This window comes from Phalaenopsis equestris, unplaced genomic scaffold (assembly GCF_001263595.1).
Source record: "Phalaenopsis equestris unplaced genomic scaffold, ASM126359v1 Scaffold000333, whole genome shotgun sequence".
In the NCBI taxonomy this organism is placed as follows: Eukaryota; Viridiplantae; Streptophyta; class Magnoliopsida; order Asparagales; family Orchidaceae; genus Phalaenopsis; species Phalaenopsis equestris.
The window spans coordinates 615,349-632,216 of NW_018164775.1; the positions used below are offsets into that span (position 1 = coordinate 615,349).

A 16,868-nucleotide genomic window follows, 5' to 3' on the forward strand; every position below is an offset into this window, starting at 1 on the left:
AATTTATCTTTATGTGCAAATTTTTATATATCGGTTTCAACTTAGTTGGCTTGCTTACACTTTCATCAAAGGAGGCAAAGAATCCATTGCTTATGAGGACTTAAATGAGCATATGATTCAATATATATATATATATCTTCGTTAATAAATCTTAACCACTAACTTTGGATACTCTTCATATCGTTCTTACAGTTTCTTGATCCTTGCTCCGTTGGGAACTCCATTAGATTTCATTCATTGCTCATACAAAATGCAAGGGGATGCTTTTATGACTAGGTAAATGAGAGTGCCTAATTTTGTTTTATATGCTTGACATAACATATGCAGTTGAGATCAAACATACTATCTTTTTTGGCTTTGGTTTTTGCATTTGTGGCCTAATGAAGTTATCACATGGGAACAATGCTGATATATTTGTTTTACTTATATCCGAATAGAATGATCTATAACTTAACCATGAGTAGATATAACTATTGTTGTTACTTATATCCAAATAGAATGATCTATAACTTAAAGTCAAATGCAACATGTCTGTAGTGGTTCACGCAGTAGGTTTGGAGAAGCTCTTGCTTTATAGTTCATATCATTACAAAGTAGTTTGTTTGGGGCTTACTCATCATATATAGGTGATTCATTTGTAATACTACATCTCCTATTATAGTGATGTATTTGAGAAATAATGATGTAATATTACAATTGATAAAAAATATCAATGCTTAAATTAAAAATCCTAACATTTCTAACATAAAGTGAACTTTGACAATTGCTATGCCTCTTAAAGCCCTTAGAGATTTATTAAAATTTTCCCCCCAAATATATGCAACCAAATAGAAATATTTTTCTATACTAATACTTGATCAATCTCTCCATGACAATCATAACTCGATCAATCTCTCCATGGCAATCATAACTTTTAAAAAAAGTTTACTTTATAGGCAATCAAGAATGACAACTCATACAAGTTTCTAAAGAAGCAAAATAGAGACTCATTAAATTCAGCCTCGACAACAGCAATTACTATGAGAAATTGACAATTATTTGCATCAATCTCCATTGCAGTAACGTACCTTAATACTTTCTCAATAATATTCTTTGTATAAACTCTATATTTCCATACGATAGTCCTCCCTATGATCAACTTTAGTAGTGATATAGATATGAGCAATTTATCTTTTGTTAATAACTTGAAATAAAGTATAAGAGATTTATGTCATATGTCTTGATGCATGCTACAAAACTTGTAGATGTAGAACAATGAATTATCATCTTAGCGTTGCACGAGAATTCATCACACACATAGTTGACAAAAACAACTAGTTGAGATATTAGAAATTTTTACATGAAAAGCCCATAAAAGGAAAATCCACGGGCCTGACCTACTTGTAGGAAATCCATTACTAGTTGACGATAAAGGAAAATCCACGGGCCTGACCTACTTGTAGGAAATCCATTACTAGTTGACGATTACAACGACCTCTTGTACCATAGGCGAAAAGAGTTTCAAAGTTTCTCAAGTTACAATGTTGACATGCAGATAAACATGTTGTAAGGAACGGGCGACAACCAATAGCGATCGACGACGACCGACAGTTGGTGATTGACAACGGTGGGCGGTGGTCGACTGTGACAGAATTGATGCTGGACTTCAGCTCCTTCTCAAAGCTTCAAGCTCTTTTTCAAGCCTCAAGTTTTCTTCCCCTCTCATGAGAAGGGTGGGCTTTAGTTATAGAGTCCCAATTGTAATTAGTGAATGAATATAAACACTTTAATTAGACCACCCACAAAGGTTCTCTTGATCAGACTATATTTGATGAACATTTGAGTTTCTTAATGTTGTTGGAATTGTGTAATCTTAGGCTCGTTTGATTCGTCTTGTCGAGAAGATCGATTCGACTATAAACTCAACAGATTCAACATTCATTTGATCTTCCAAAAATACCCGAAAAAGTTCTAAATGTGGTTTAATGACTTGATCTGAGTTTGATTTGACTCGTATTTGATCGAATTTGATATCGCTGGGTTTGTCTCGTTGAGCCGGTCAATTTAACTATAATTTTGCTGAAATTAATGCTATCGATGAATCTTAATCAAAGTTTGAATGTTTCTTACTCAAGCTATCGTCTCAAAATTTGTGTCATGCTTTGAGATTCAACCGAGATGATGAGAATTTGTTGATAGCATATGAGTTGCCCCCATTCTATAAAAAGGAGTGGTATTTAAGAATACCGCTCCCCATATGCGCTATCTATACCCGTAGGAATCAAACTTGGGTCAAAAGTATCTTACGATTGACAATCCAGTTGTCTATCACTTTCCCACCCAAGGGTGCCCCCACACACACACATAGTACGTAGAAGATTGAAGAAGAAATTAGCAGTTTTTCATGAAAAATTCTAAACGGGAAAAATCACAATGCCTAACCTGATTAGAATAATCTGCTATATTTGTACTCTTCTCTCTAATCATAGAATTAAGAACATTTACACGTTTCTTTTATTATTACAACAGGGTTTAATAATTAACAGCACTAAATTAGTTATATATGATAAAACATAGATTACAAATTCCATAAGTAAGCCCTTATATACATACTAAATGACGAGAGGCCAAATGTCTGGCTCATTTATTCAACATGCTTTATTTATTATAGCAGATTGAGATGCCTCAAACAAAAATTTAATGAATATTCACACAATCAAATCAAATACTTACAAATTAACTATCACTATCTTAAATCAATTTATTTATAACAAGACCTAATAAGCATTAAATTAATTAACTCAAATCTCTGTAATCGGGTTTCAAACCTGCATACGACCATCAACGCCTCCATGAATTTTTAAATTCAATTGCCTTAAACAATAAGACAATGCCACCGCTTCTACAAGCTTCTGATGCTTATCTTTCTATAGGAGTCGGTCGTTGACGGCATTACCTTCTTTTTCTCGTAGCAGTTGTAAGAAATCTCGAAAAGCCAAATACGATCTCGTTAAACCGACCTATTGCTACCGAAAGCTGTTTAGAAAACTCTGGGTTTCATGAGAAAAGACTTTGGGGGATAGCTGGAATCGTTTAATTTTAATTTTTTGAAAAGAGTATTTAGCTACATGCCACCTAAATTTTACTTTATGCATTTTTTTTTGTAATATTAATACGTGCTATGTGTGTATATATGAAAGTTTAGATGCGAGATATTTATGCAAATATTACATAAGAATTATGCGCTTTCTACGTAAATGTCACTTTAAGTTTGAAAGGGCGAAATACACCTTTTCCAAGGAAGGCGCCTAACCTATTGATCTCCTCTAAAGATGACAAGTAATCAATCCTAGGAGCTCTAAGAAATAGAAAATACGAAGGTTGAGAAGATTATATTGTCTCGGTGCTTGAGCAAAGTCAGGTCATTGCTCGAGAAGAAGCTCTCTTTGTCATGAAGAAATTTTGGCGGAGCTCTAAGAACTGGCCTCCGCTCCCCTCGGGCGATGAAGCTCACTTCACAAAGGGTTTTTTGGTGCTAGCGCAACAACATGCTTCGCTCTTCCTCCCTGTTTCTTGGACCAAGAAGGTGACCAACAAAAATAAATGCAAGGGGAAGAAGAAGGAAGAAAAATTGAGAAGAGGAGGAGGAAGAAGAATGAAGTTAACTCTCAAAACTCTCCAAGCACTCTTGTTATCGCTCCTCAACTCCTTGTCAGTCCCCTCAGTTTCTCGGACCAGGACGGTAACCGAGAAAGAACATGCAAGAGGAGGAAGAAGAAGAAGAATGGAGAAGAGAAAGAAGAAGAAGGGTGAAGAAGCTTTCCAAAGACTCTCCAAAACTCTCACCCAACCTCCTTGTGATCGCTCATTGTATCCCTCCAAGTGAAATGAGCGTGATATCTCTCTAGTCCTTCCTGCCCAAAATATTTTTTTGGACTCAAGGAATGGAATGATTGTTTGCCTCATTTAGCAAGATCCAAGATAACTCACATGCCATTTTCGGTTTTAAATCGATCCAACAATTTATCCCAACGGCGGGGCGACATAAGGGTGGAAAATGGGGGAACCCATGCAATGTTGTCTGATTGAGATAACGTAGAATCTGAAGGGTTGTCCGCCCACCTAAGGAATTCGCAAACACCCGGTACGTGTTTCCACTTCGAGCACCTATAGAACCTTGCATGGAATGAACTCTTGTACACCTACATTATTTTCAAGAAATGCAAGTCAAATTTTTTCAACCATTGGATTAGAAAAAAAAGCCTACCAAAAAGTAGGGGATAAAATACGGAGTATCATTAAAAAAAAACATGAAAAAGCAATTACCATAATAACTGCTTAACAAACCCATAAACTAATGAGTTTTTTTTTTTTACAAGAATGAAGGATTACTGATGTATTAATGCTTATCATCACAATTGTTTATCCATTATCATACGGCATTAGAATACAAATCATTCAAAGCAAGGAAAAAAAGGGAACCAAGAAAGATTACGAGTTCAGATAAAAGGCAAACATTTATACGCGATAACGCTCCCTTTGGTCCCTTGAAGAAATAGAAAAGTTTAAATGAAATGGGAATCGTAGGCACATATTCACCTTAGTTCCATCAAAATATGAATACATCCACATGTTCTCTACCAACATCACATGGACATAGTAGTTACCTACAAAAACAGAGGCCGTCCAAGCTGCTCCATCAACATGTCATGAGAAAAGCAGATATCTCTGAAGCACCATAGACAGGAACAAAACCAACCTACTGTCCAACTTAATTATCGGCTAATCACACTCACAAATAGAGACAGAGACAGACAAACACCGAGATAAATGGAATTCAAATAAAAAAATCCAAGTAAATTATTACTGTTCTTGAAGAAAATAGACATTTTTTTTAACTCAGAGTATCTTCAGCTTGCATAAGAAATTTTAAAAGAGTTTTTTTGCTGGAAATGCATTAGGTGTAAAATTAGTTGTTAAAAATTAACCTTAACAATCCTAATTCGCTTCTACTTTTCTAAAAAATTAACCTTAATAATTTGAAGCAAAAAAAGCTTAAAAATAAATTAAACTTGATCAGTACCAAACAATAGTGTAATAAAAAAATTAAACATGATCATGTCCAATCTCTTTCTCCTCCAAACTCTTCCCCTTTTACCTTTTCTGCTTCATCGTTTTCCACGAACTGGAAAGAGATCGCGGGGAAGAATAAGAGAAGGAGCCGAAGGTAGAGGCGAGGGCTTTACCTTTTCTGCTTGGTCATTTTCCATGAACTTGAAAGAGATCGTGGGGAAGAAGTAGAGAAGCGGACGGAAGTGGTGAAAGAGGGAGGAGACGGAAGAAGGGCATGCGAAGAAAAAACCGCTTGATGCGGATTGAAGACGAAACATCAACCCGAGATCAGCGAATCGAAACATCCTCTTAGCGAGCTCGAGATCGGGAGATCGACGAGGGAGGAGAGGGAGAGGAGAAGGGCACGTGAGTAAAATTGTATCCGAACGTGAATTGAAGACGACGGACGCAGGGTCGATCCCGCGTCCGCATCTATTAAGAAACACATAATCACGTTTTGTCATACGCTATTCAAATGGCAGCAAATAAGCCATCCCAAACGCACCCTTAGGCCACGTTGCAAGACTTAGAAGCTCCATCTTAAGCCAAAATGATGTTCCAGACGCATCCACGATGTATGTTCCCACATTCGGAGTCATATAACAGATAATTCTTCACGAGTAAGCCAATTTAAGGCTTGATGTATTCGCACAACACCGAAAAAAACTAATCTAATCGACAACCAAGCCTAGCAAAATGACCTTGCCCACGTGTTGGAGGATTGAAAACGGATATCTCGAGCCTCAGTGAGTCATTTGTGCATGAAGCATATCCTAAGGTTGTTTGAGCGGACATCCTTCACTCATGACATCTAAAGATGATGCCAAGCGTGAGTAGATTCATGCATGATCCAGGAAGAAAATATTGGTAGAATGTGAAAAGTATTCTAAGGTATCTAAAGGGTACAGCTAATGTTGGCTTGTTGTTTAAGATGCAATCATCTATTGTAGATTTGTATTTAGGCTACACTGACCAGACTATACAGGTGATATGGATAGACGGAGATCTACGACTGACTATTTATTCACTTTGACATGAGGTCTAGTCAGTTGAAAGTTGGTTCTTCAGTTTGTTGTTGCTCTGTCTACTATGAAGGCTGAGTACTTGACAGTCACAGAGGCAATGAAGGAAACGATATAAATGCAAGGCCTATTGGAAGACTTTAGAGCTGATAAGAAGCCTGCGACGGTGCTCTGTGACTGTTAAGGTTTTGAAAACCAAACTGAAAAAAAAGAAATATTCAAGATTCATTGGTTTGACTGGGGGAACAAGCGGTTGAACTGAATGGTGTAATATTTAATAAATATAAATAAATTAATTATAATTTAAATAATATAACAAAAACATAATAATAAATATAAATAAATAAATAAATAAAATACTTTTAAGTGGCCCTATTCATAAAAATCTGTTCTTTCATAAAGCAATTGATTCTATTCTCAAGAGTTTTTAATATTTCAAAACAAATCCCTATAAAACTTTCTACAAGTATTCATATTTCCTCTCGCCATATCTCTCTATCTCTATTTCTTTATATATAAAAAAGTGCGTCAAGAAAAGACCGAAAAGTTTTGCACGAAAACAAAAAACATGTATAAATATGAAAAAGTTCCAGAAAAGACAGAAAAGACAAAAGCCTGGATGTGCTTTTGAATTGGAAACTGACATGCACTTGAAAAGTGTAAGAAAAAATATAAAAATATATTTATATTTTTTAAAAGTTTGAACCGGTTCTCTGATTTAAGGGTTGAGCAGCTGTTTCAACCGATTTTGGGTAGTTCACATCAGAAATGGTTTTTAGTATGATACAAACCGGACGGGCCACCAATTCACGGTCGAACCGACATGTTCGATCCGGTTTTCTAAATGTTGGTGACAGTTAGACTCCGATATTTTTGACCACAAATCCAGTTCATCATGCTTGTACCAAACGTATTGATGTGAGGTTTCACTTTGTTAAAAAATTAATTGATGCCGACAATGTTTTGTTGAGGAAGAAAAATATGAAGGAAAATGCAGCAGACGTGCTCACGAAGGTACTACCAGTTTAAAATGTCATCTCTGTAGGAGTTTGGTGAATATTCAAGCTTAAGATTGATTGACCAATCAGGCATTTTGAAGAACTACACGAGGCTTGCTCCCTTCACCATTTAGGTGTAATTGAATTAAAGTTTGGAGTTCATTTGATCATCTCTCACTTATCTGGAAGTAAGAGATGAGGTGAAAATTATTATATTTATGAACTGTTTTAAATTTGGGTTAATTTTAACTTTTGGCACTAGTTACTTACATGCCCTAGTCCTCCTATATACAAGGGTCTTAAGGCTTATGAGAGATATATGGTGGACACTGTGAGTTGTAAGCCCTAGCCATTTTTTCCCCCCATTTGGTGCTAGTGAAATCTCCCTCCCCTTGGTAGTTAGTGAATCAACTTAATGTCAAACCATATAAATCATTTGTATTTGATTGTTGTGTTTGAATTTCTTCGTTTCTGCATTGTTCTAGCATAACATATTCGCTATAGAAGATATTAAATGAATAAAAAGGATAAATGTTTCTCACTAATTTATCACTTATAATTCTCCCCTCCTAAATTTTAAAATTGTCATCCTCAAATCACCATTTATTGCGATCGCACCAATGGGATCGTATCAACACCCCACACTTAGTGGTTGGAAGATATGTAGTTTCAGTTTGGAACTACTCATAATCTTATGATCGTAGCTTAGACCCTTGCCTTTTATTGTTGTCGACTCCTTGAACCCAATGGCATGACACAAAGAGTTACTCATTATGCAAGTGAAAGGCTGCCTTCTAGCAATTGCCGACCCTGTTCCTAATCCTATAGTCATAACATATTTTTATTTTTCTCTAATGTTTAGGTCCTTCACCAAGAGGCTCTTTCCTAGCAAGTCTATTTAAACCGGTAAGTGAGACCCCTGGAAACCCATCGAGGTGATTAAAAGTGTTTAAGAATAATTAAATGAGCATTTTATTAGTTTTTTAATAATTTCTTTATTAAATAACAAATGAACCAGGAATTAAGTTTAAAATTAAGTATAAGATATAAGTTTTATTTGAATCTATTCAATTGTACAATAAATATCAGAACATTCAATGTGTAACAATAAGCGCGCGCCATGCAGCTCTGCACAACTAAAGAAATCCTATAGAATTGTATCGTTTGTGGCACGTAGTATCTCAGAACTCGATGGTTGCACGGCAAAACCGATAAGACTGCTTATTTCAGCATAAAAAAGAGTTCTTTATGCAATTACCAAGAAGCAATTAAACAAAGATGTCAACGCGTCGTAGGTGAGAAGTTTCCTCCGCATTTGCATTACCAATCAACGATTAATGCATAAGATCACTGCTTTAGATGATGAGTGATTAAAGGTAATTAACAGGGTATTAGACCCTAAAGGACAATTAACAGCAGCAATTCAGCACAACTCACATATATCTAAACGGAGAACAAGAATGATTCTCATTTACTAATCCCTCGTCCAAACACAGTTTGGCTTATTTCAAAGACCTAATCCAACTTCATGAAATAAAAACGTGAGAAACAACTAAAAATCACTTCGTCGAACACTAGAGGAGCTCACGAAGAAGCAGGTTGATGCCAAACGAAGCGGAGCAAAAGATGAGCCCAAGCAAAGCAAGAAAGTTCAAACCTCTGCCAGAAATCAAACATAAATCATTAGACAAACTATGCAAAATTCCAACTTTGATCTGGAAGCCGAAAGAATAAGAGTAAATGAGATTTATCCAAGAAGGAAAAAAGAAAAAAAAGAAATACCCAAACTTGATCCGATTTTCAGGAACGCCGGAAGCGTATCCCTTGAAGTAAAAAAAACGAGCGACGGTGTAGAAGAGTCCGAGTATGGAAGCAACGAGCGAGTGCTGGATTCCGCCGAGCAACAGAGCCACAAAGAACACCGGCATGTATTCGAGCGAGTTCTGGTGTCCTCTCTGCCAATCGGAATCGGAAATTCGCGTGAAAAATGCATCAGATTCGCAAATTTAGGAGACGAGTGATGAAGCTCGGGAATCGAAGCTTACTTGAACACAATTGAAGAGCTTGGCATCCTTGTTCTCGGATTCCAGTGCATAGAGAGCAGGGTAAGGTACTTTGTACCTGATTTTAAAGATTTTCAATAGAATGAGAATGAAAAGAATCTGTAGTAAGAGACGAAGCGAAAGGAAATGATATCAACAAATCCATTACTTCTTCCGGGCTTTTCCCACTTGAACGCCCATCCAGAGATTGAGGAAGACGTAGAGAACGAGCACCAACACAACGTAGCCATACTCCCTCGAAATCTCGATCGCCGCCGCCATGTCGTTCCTTTTCTCTCTCTCTTTCTCGCTCGGTTGGGGTGCTGAGAATGTAACAAGAGCTAGTTATCTTCGTTTGTTTGCACCGTGGCTCTTTTTGTTCTCTATTTATCAAAGAATGCACCACCGCTTGGATTACAAGCAAAGTATTTTGAGACTTATTAGTTAAAAGATGATTTTAAAATAATTGAATTTGTCAATGATAGACTTTCACGGCAAAATTGTCTGCAGTGATTGTGTAATTACCATGCTAATTGTACTTATTAACCTTATCCTCGGAAAAAAATGAGCGAGAACAAGATTAGATTTTTTCAATTATATAGATCCAGGTACAATAAAATGCCAAAATATTCGCTTGTATTAAATCAGGATATTATTTTAACACTTCTACTTTTTTTTTTTCTAGAGTAAAATGAATTCATATAAATAATTGGGAACTATTTTTGATATTTTATTGGCTTTAAGTTATCCTCCTGTTATTTTCATTATATTTGATCTAAATTTAATTGTTATGAATTTTCACCTATTAAATTAATTTTAAATTAAATTACTAATTAATCAACATTTTTACCATTATAGTGCAGATTCTATAACATCCAAGGGTGTTAAAAATTGATCTGAAAAGCCTATATGACTCGAAATCAACTCAAATAATCTGACTTAGGGTTGACCCACATATTTTTCGAGTTGTGTTTGAGTCAAAAAATTTGACCCATTTAGGGTTGAACCCGAATACCTAAATATGAACCAAATAAGTATAAAAGTTTGGGTTCGGTTTAGAGGGTTAAGCTCAGGTTCGGGTTTTTGTTTTCGATCGATTTATTTTTTAGGTCAGATTCAGGTTGACCATATTCAAGTCGAGACACTTTTGGGTCAAACCCAAACCGAACCTGTTTGACCTTATTTGACACTTCTAGTTCTCCATATAGAGAAAATAATAAAATGGAGAATCTTAAAATATTGAATTTTTGTGTTTATTCTGACTTTTTTTTTCCTTAAATACAGCCTTTAAGTTAAAATTCGTATTTTTAACTTTCAAACAAATTAATACTAAAATAATATATAAAATTAAAAAAAATTACTAGCTCTATGGTGTGAATATGATTTAATTAATATTTTGGTTGAAAAATTGATTTTTTTTAGTTAAGAATTCATGAAATGGTAGTTAAAGTCTTAAAGAATGGATTTATTTTTGAAAAAAGGCTATTTAAAAAAAAAATATTGACCTCTTTCCTTGGAATAGGGATGAAATTTCTCGACTTGGTCTATAGATATTAGTTTTCTTGCCTGCCAAGATGGTTTGGGCATCACCTCATCAATGACGCGGCTTAATTGGCTTTTATGAGCTTTAGGTAATCCATGACTCCAGCAATGTTACTTACCAATTCCTATATATATTTATATATAAGATCTAAATTTTATTTTTCACATTCATATTACAGAAATTTTTAACATCACAACAAAATATTATTATTTTAATTTCTGAAAATAAAATACACATTCCCAAACATAAATAGTACTGTAACTTTGATGCGTACCAAAAAATTTGTGGAGATAGAGTAATGAATTATCGTCTTAACTTTGCACGAGGATTCACCACACACTAAGTTAAAAGAAAATCAACCAGTGATGACACCAGAAATTTTTACGTGGAAAACTCGTAAAAAAAAAAAAAACCACAGGGTGACCCAATTATAAAAATTTCACTATAAGTTGATGATTACATATGTCCTTTGTCCCATAGACGGGAAAAGATAACAAGATTTTTCAACGTACAACATCGACTGACGACGTTTGGTTAGCGGTGGTCGATGACATTTGATGATGGTTGACGGTGGTCGACGGAAGTCAGCGATGATCGGTTGTGGTCGACGACGACCGACTGTAATCGATGGAGGTCAGCGGTGGTCGTTGATCGTCGATGAGGATCGGCGGTGATCGATGTTGGTCGGCGGTGGACGACGGAGGTTAGCGGTGGTCCACGACGGTCGGTCGTGGTTTAAAGAGGTCGGCGGTGGTTGCTGGCGATCAGTGGTGGTCGACGACGATTGACAATGATAGGGATGATGTTAGAGTTGAACTCCTTCTCAAAGTCTCAAGATCTCTCTCAAACCTCCTCTCCTCATGTGAGAGGTGTGGCTCTATTTATAGTGTTCTGGATGAAATTAATGCAGGAATATGAACTATTTTGATCGGACGGTCCAGAAAGCTTCCCTCGATCGGATGACGTTTGATGGACATTTGAGTGCCCTAACGATGTTGGAATTGAGCAATCTCAGGCTTGTTGGATTCGTCTTGTCGAGATGCTCAATTCCGGAGGCATTTGAAAGGTCAAAAGGATTTTGAATCTTGCCAATTCAGAGTTTTGGAACAGAGTTTTGGTGAAGAGTTGTGGTGCATAGTTGCTATACCGCGTTGTGGTGTAGAGTCGGAGTGAAGAGTTGCAACAAAAATATGCGGTGTCGAGTTACGACGCAGAGTTGCAGTGAAGAGTGAAAGTCGTCTTCAACATGTGTAGCAGGCGAGCAACGAGATCTTCTTTCTCGTTAATTTCGTGCATTCTGCAGGAGATTCCTGTGTTGCTCTTGCACATTCCAGAGGAGATGAGGAAATATTGAAGTTTTCCCATCGCACTTTGAGGAAAAGATTTTCATGCTTGTGGTGGTGATATCTGGAGATCCCTTAGTGATCATCAGAAGTATTGGAGTTTTGGGGAGGCGATGCCGACTCTACTTGGAGATGAACCAATTTGTTGTCGCTCTTGTACAAGTATTTGTTGGTTATTGTAGCCTTTTAATGTGACATTTGAAGATGATAATAATGTATTTCTTTGTACGTCTTTGACATTGCTTATGAGGTTATTGTGGCTTTTCAACCGTATAAAATTCTGCAATTAAAGTTAGCACACTCATTTTATAAAATGAAGAATCATGTATCTTTTATGGTTCTTGCCTTTCTAGGTTGTGCTCTCTCAAACCTATGTCTTATAGGAGCTTGAACTGGTACCTATTGAGACTATTTTTCGTGTATCTGTGCCTTCTGAGACTTGACTTCTTGGAACATTGTAGTTTTCCATCGAGTTTTGTCTCCTGGGATCAACTTCTAGGGGTATGGTTGAAATAAAAAGTCCAGTAAGGATGTAAGACCAATTCTGAGTTGTATAACAGGAGATGCTCGACGGTATTAACTCGTAATGAACAAAGTCATATGAAATCTACTGAAGATGGTTAACCTATCCTAGGTTGTTGGTCGAAGCTTTTGCTTGACGACCGTAACCTATTATGGAAGAAGCAAAGGAAATCCATCAAGGATTTTTGACCTATCCGAGGCTACTGGTTGAAGCCTTTGCTTGACTACTGCAGTCTGTAATGGAAGAGGTTGAATCGACTCCCCCTGGGATCAATTAATCCTAGAATGAGGTGTTAGATATGCTCTGTGTTTCTCGAGACTGTGGTGTAGGTTGCAATAGACCATATGTTTTCTTGTATATTTTCTTGCAAATATGATTGCAGTCATAGTCAAGAAAATGTTTGACAACATTTTAGTTGCTGTTTTTGAATGTTTTGCTCTTCTAGCGGGGGTATTTTCCATACAAGTTGTAAAACAACACAAGTATTGGCCTTGAAGAGATCAACTTCCTGGTCTAGCTGAAGAGGAACTCTAGTACGATGAGGGGACACTGAGGAACTGTATTTTGCATTGAAGATTGCCCCCCAGTCCAAGACAGGTTCTCGAAAACTTATAATCTGAAAAAAAATATGAGATGACTTCCTCACCATAGTCGTGCCTGGGACGTTGACATGAACGAACTTTCGAGACTGCAGTGAAGGTTGCCCCCCAGCCTGGAAGAAGTTGTGAAATATTGTGTCGGAGAAGGATGCGAGAAGACAACTTCACTACAATCGTGCTCGGGACGTTGATATGAATGACTTTTTGAAACTGCAGTGAAGGTTGCCCCCCAGCCTAAAAGAATGCTTCTGAGAAGTTCTTCAAGACGTAAAGGAGGTTCCTTAGCCAGTTGGATAATATACATCATTGGGAAATGAAGAAAGAGATCAACTTCTTAGAGTTGAAGACAATGTCGAACATGACTTCGTTCCCCCCAAACGACGCCAAATTGATGCGTGCCAGAAAATTTGCCGCAGTAGAGTAATGGAACGCCAAACCGATACGTTCCACAAAATTCGTGGTGGTAGAGTAAAGGATAATCATCTTAGCTTTGCACAAGGATTCAACACTCAGTTAGATGAAAGAGAATCAACATGTGATGACACCAGAAGTTTTTACGTAGAAAACCCGTAAAGAGAGAAAATCACGGGGACTAGCCCAATTATAAAAATTTCACTATAAGTTAATGATTACAGAAGCCCCTTGTCCCACAGACGGAAAAGAGTAACAAGATTTTTCAAGGAACAACATTGACTAACAACGTCTTGTTAGCGGTGGTCGACGACAGTTGATGACGGTCGATGGTGGTCGACAGAGGTCAGCGACGATCCGCTGTGGTCGACGACGACCAACGGTAATCGACGGAGGTCAACGGCAATCGTTGACCGTCGATGATGGTCAGCGATGATCGATGATGGTCGGTGGTGGTCGATGGAGGTTAGCGGTGGTCGATGGTGACCGGTCTTGGTCGACGAAGGTCGGCGGTGGTTGATGATGGTCAGTGGTGGTTGACGGCGATTGACGATGACCGGGATGATGTTGGACTTGAACTCCTTCTCAAAGCCTCAAGTTCTCTCTCAAGCTTCCTCCTCTCATGTGAGGGGTGAGGCTCTATTTATAGTGTTATGAACCATTTTGATTGGACGGTCCAGAGAGCTTCCCTCGATCGGATGGCTTTTGATGAACATTTGAGTGCCTTAATAATGTCAAAATTTAGCAATCTCGAGCTCGTTGGATTTGTCTTGTCGAGATGCTCGATCCAACTATGAACTCGCTAGATTCGACATCCGTTTGACCATTCAAATACCTCCGGAAATCCTCCAAAAATGGTTTAATGATTTGATTCGGGCTTGATTTGACTCGGATTGGACTAGTTTTTATGTCATCGGGTCCTTCTCATCGAGCTGGCCAGTTTGACTATAAATTTACTAAGATCAGAGCTCTAGATGATTTTTAACCAAGATTTGAATATTTCTTGCGAAAAATATTGCCTCAAGATCCGAGTCATGCTTCGAGATTTGTGTCGGATGATGATTTTGTTGATGGCGTATCAAACTTTAATATATATATAATGGTTAAGAGAAAAAGAGAGAGAAAGAATAATAATAGACAGACAAAAATATTTTTTTTATTCATAATATGAATGCCAATTTAAACGCTTATGTCCCAATATTACAAAAGTACATATTACCCCATCATTATCAACTTTTTAGGAGGAGTTTTAGGGTAATTACAAAGTTATTTGCATGCAGTAAACCCGGGGATTGATTCGATCAATGAAGTTTGATGATCGCCTGACAATAATTGGGTCGGTCGATTTATAGTTCAAAAGAGTACTCCCTGTCAATCTTCCTGAAGGCAGATTGCTGCCCTATGGGGCTTTCTCTTGGCGTCTTCTACTGATCATTCAAATAAGGTCCTTTCTTCGCCAATAATCATCTGAAAATGATAGTTGATAGCCCTTTGATCGATCCTTTGCAGCTCCTTCCTGAGCCGCCCATCTGCTTTAAAATTCATGTTGACCCATTTATGTTTAGATATTTAGTTCTTTGATTTTCTTGCTCCTCGGAAGTTATTCAATACACAAGGATAAAATATTTTTTTAACATATATGAAATAATTAAATGATATTACTACATAATAATGGATTTCTCTCGATTTTCATGCTCGGGATATTATAAATAGGTTTTTGGGCAAGGGAGGTCTCCACCATCTCCATCTCTTTTGGCTCATTTGTTTCGTGTCCTTCTCCTTATTTGTTTTTCACGATGTCCGTCGAAGGAGCTCCTCCTTCTGAAAAGAGTGTCATTCTCAAGGCTATAAGGGATATGCGGGTGTAGGACAGTAAGTCAGACATAAAGCGCAAGCCAGTAGTTGAAGTATCCGCGAAAGAGATGAGTAGGAAGAGAGTCGTCTTCAAGCCCGGAGCCAATGATCGTGAAAGCTGTCCTGGTTCTTCTAATTTCCTTGCATGCTCTTCTCAAAAGAGGGTTATGAGATAGGTAAGAGGCTGCTCTGACGACCATCCTGCGGGAGACTCGCCTGGGGTGACCGTTCCTACTGCAGGAGAAAGATTGTCTGCCAAAGTGGTTGTGGGGGTCGTGATTCCCCAAATGAGTGTTGAGGAAGTGGCGGTTGAGACTGAGATAAGGCATTGACCGACTATGAGCGGTTTCTCTACTGAAGGTGGAGGATAAAAAAAAAGCTAGTGACGACCTTATCTTTTATACCACATCTAAATGGGGGAGGATTCTTGGTATGTCATTTGAATAGGTTTTTGCATCTCTCTTTTTAATAACAGAGCTCTTGACTGTCGATTATGTATCGACAGATATCAAATTTGGTCTTAAAGAGGTTGCGGCAGAGATAGACCAGGTTGCGGTCGAGGGAACGAATATGGGATAGGTTCTCGCGGGAGTAGAAGATTTGACAGAGTTGAGCGCATTGGAGCAAGGTGCTGAGCGGGATGCCAAGAGTCCGGGTATAGGAGGTCAGGGTGATGGCTTTCAAGCTTCCTCTAATGTCGTAAGGGAGGAGGAGGCGACAAGTGGGCTCCCTGTGACTTCTGACTTCATATTGTGCTACCTTGATGAGATAGAGAAGTGTTTTCTCTATTTCATGGGTTACCCTCGTGTGTGTCGGCACTATTTTTGGTGTGGGGTTTGCCCGTAAGAAGCTGTCGGTCATCGGAATTGAAAATCCGTTGCCCGCTTCGGAAGGACGTTAAAAAAATTTAGTTTTGAAAAAGATGAAGTCAAACTGACCCCATAATTTTCATAGTTTAAATGAAAGAGCGCTTTACCTCAAATCCTGTATCTATCCCAAAGGATGAACACAAGAATTGAGGGTGAGGCTCGATCAAATAAACTAAAGAAAGTTATGACATCCGTTTGGTCTGCGAAACCAATATATTGGCCGACAAATTCCCCTATTTAATATAAGGAATTAAATAGGGTTTATATTATGCTGGGTTCGGAAAAAGCTTCCTATAAGGGCAAGCCCCTATAGTTAATTACATCTTAGATAACTGAAGTTACCTAAGAATACTCTCGATAGAAATCAAGGAAAAATTATCTTCAAGGAATTCAAATGGTAAGGACATCCCAAAGATATTGGACTAAGAAGTATAAAAGAGGATTGGTTCAAATTTTGAACATTTTATTTTAGAGTCCAAAGAAGGAAATACTAGAGGATGCCACAGATCCGAAGGAGAACTTCGGTGACTTCCTAAACTATCCTATTATTTGGCTTCAATTTAGGAGAAATCA

General features: G+C 37.6%; 1 protein-coding gene across 1 annotated transcript; it reads right to left on the reverse strand.

Annotated features, from left to right (window-relative positions):
• Positions 1 to 8,491: 8,491 nt before the first annotated feature.
• LOC110025820 (microsomal glutathione S-transferase 3) lies at positions 8,492 to 9,540 on the reverse strand. The gene is made up of 4 exons (XM_020726482.1): positions 9,323 to 9,540; positions 9,157 to 9,232; positions 8,894 to 9,066; positions 8,492 to 8,770 (listed from the first exon to the last, which is right to left on the reverse strand). Exons 1-4 carry the CDS (start codon positions 9,433 to 9,435, stop codon positions 8,686 to 8,688), a joined length of 447 nt encoding a protein of 148 aa, XP_020582141.1. The 5' UTR covers positions 9,436 to 9,540; the 3' UTR covers positions 8,492 to 8,685.
• Positions 9,541 to 16,868: the final 7,328 nt, after the last annotated feature.

Excerpts from the sequence above, each read along its gene's own strand:
- LOC110025820 (XM_020726482.1), bottom strand. The coding sequence starts at position 9,435 with ATGGCGGCGGCGATCGAGATTTCGAGGGAGTATGGCTACGTTGTGTTG. Across the intron at positions 9,067-9,156 it reads AGCTCTTCAATTGTGTTCAA|AGAGGACACCAGAACTCGCT; the intron begins GTAAGCTTCGAT and ends TCCGATTGGCAG. Across the intron at positions 8,771-8,893 it reads GAAAATCGGATCAAGTTTGG|AGGTTTGAACTTTCTTGCTT; the intron begins GTATTTCTTTTT and ends GATTTCTGGCAG.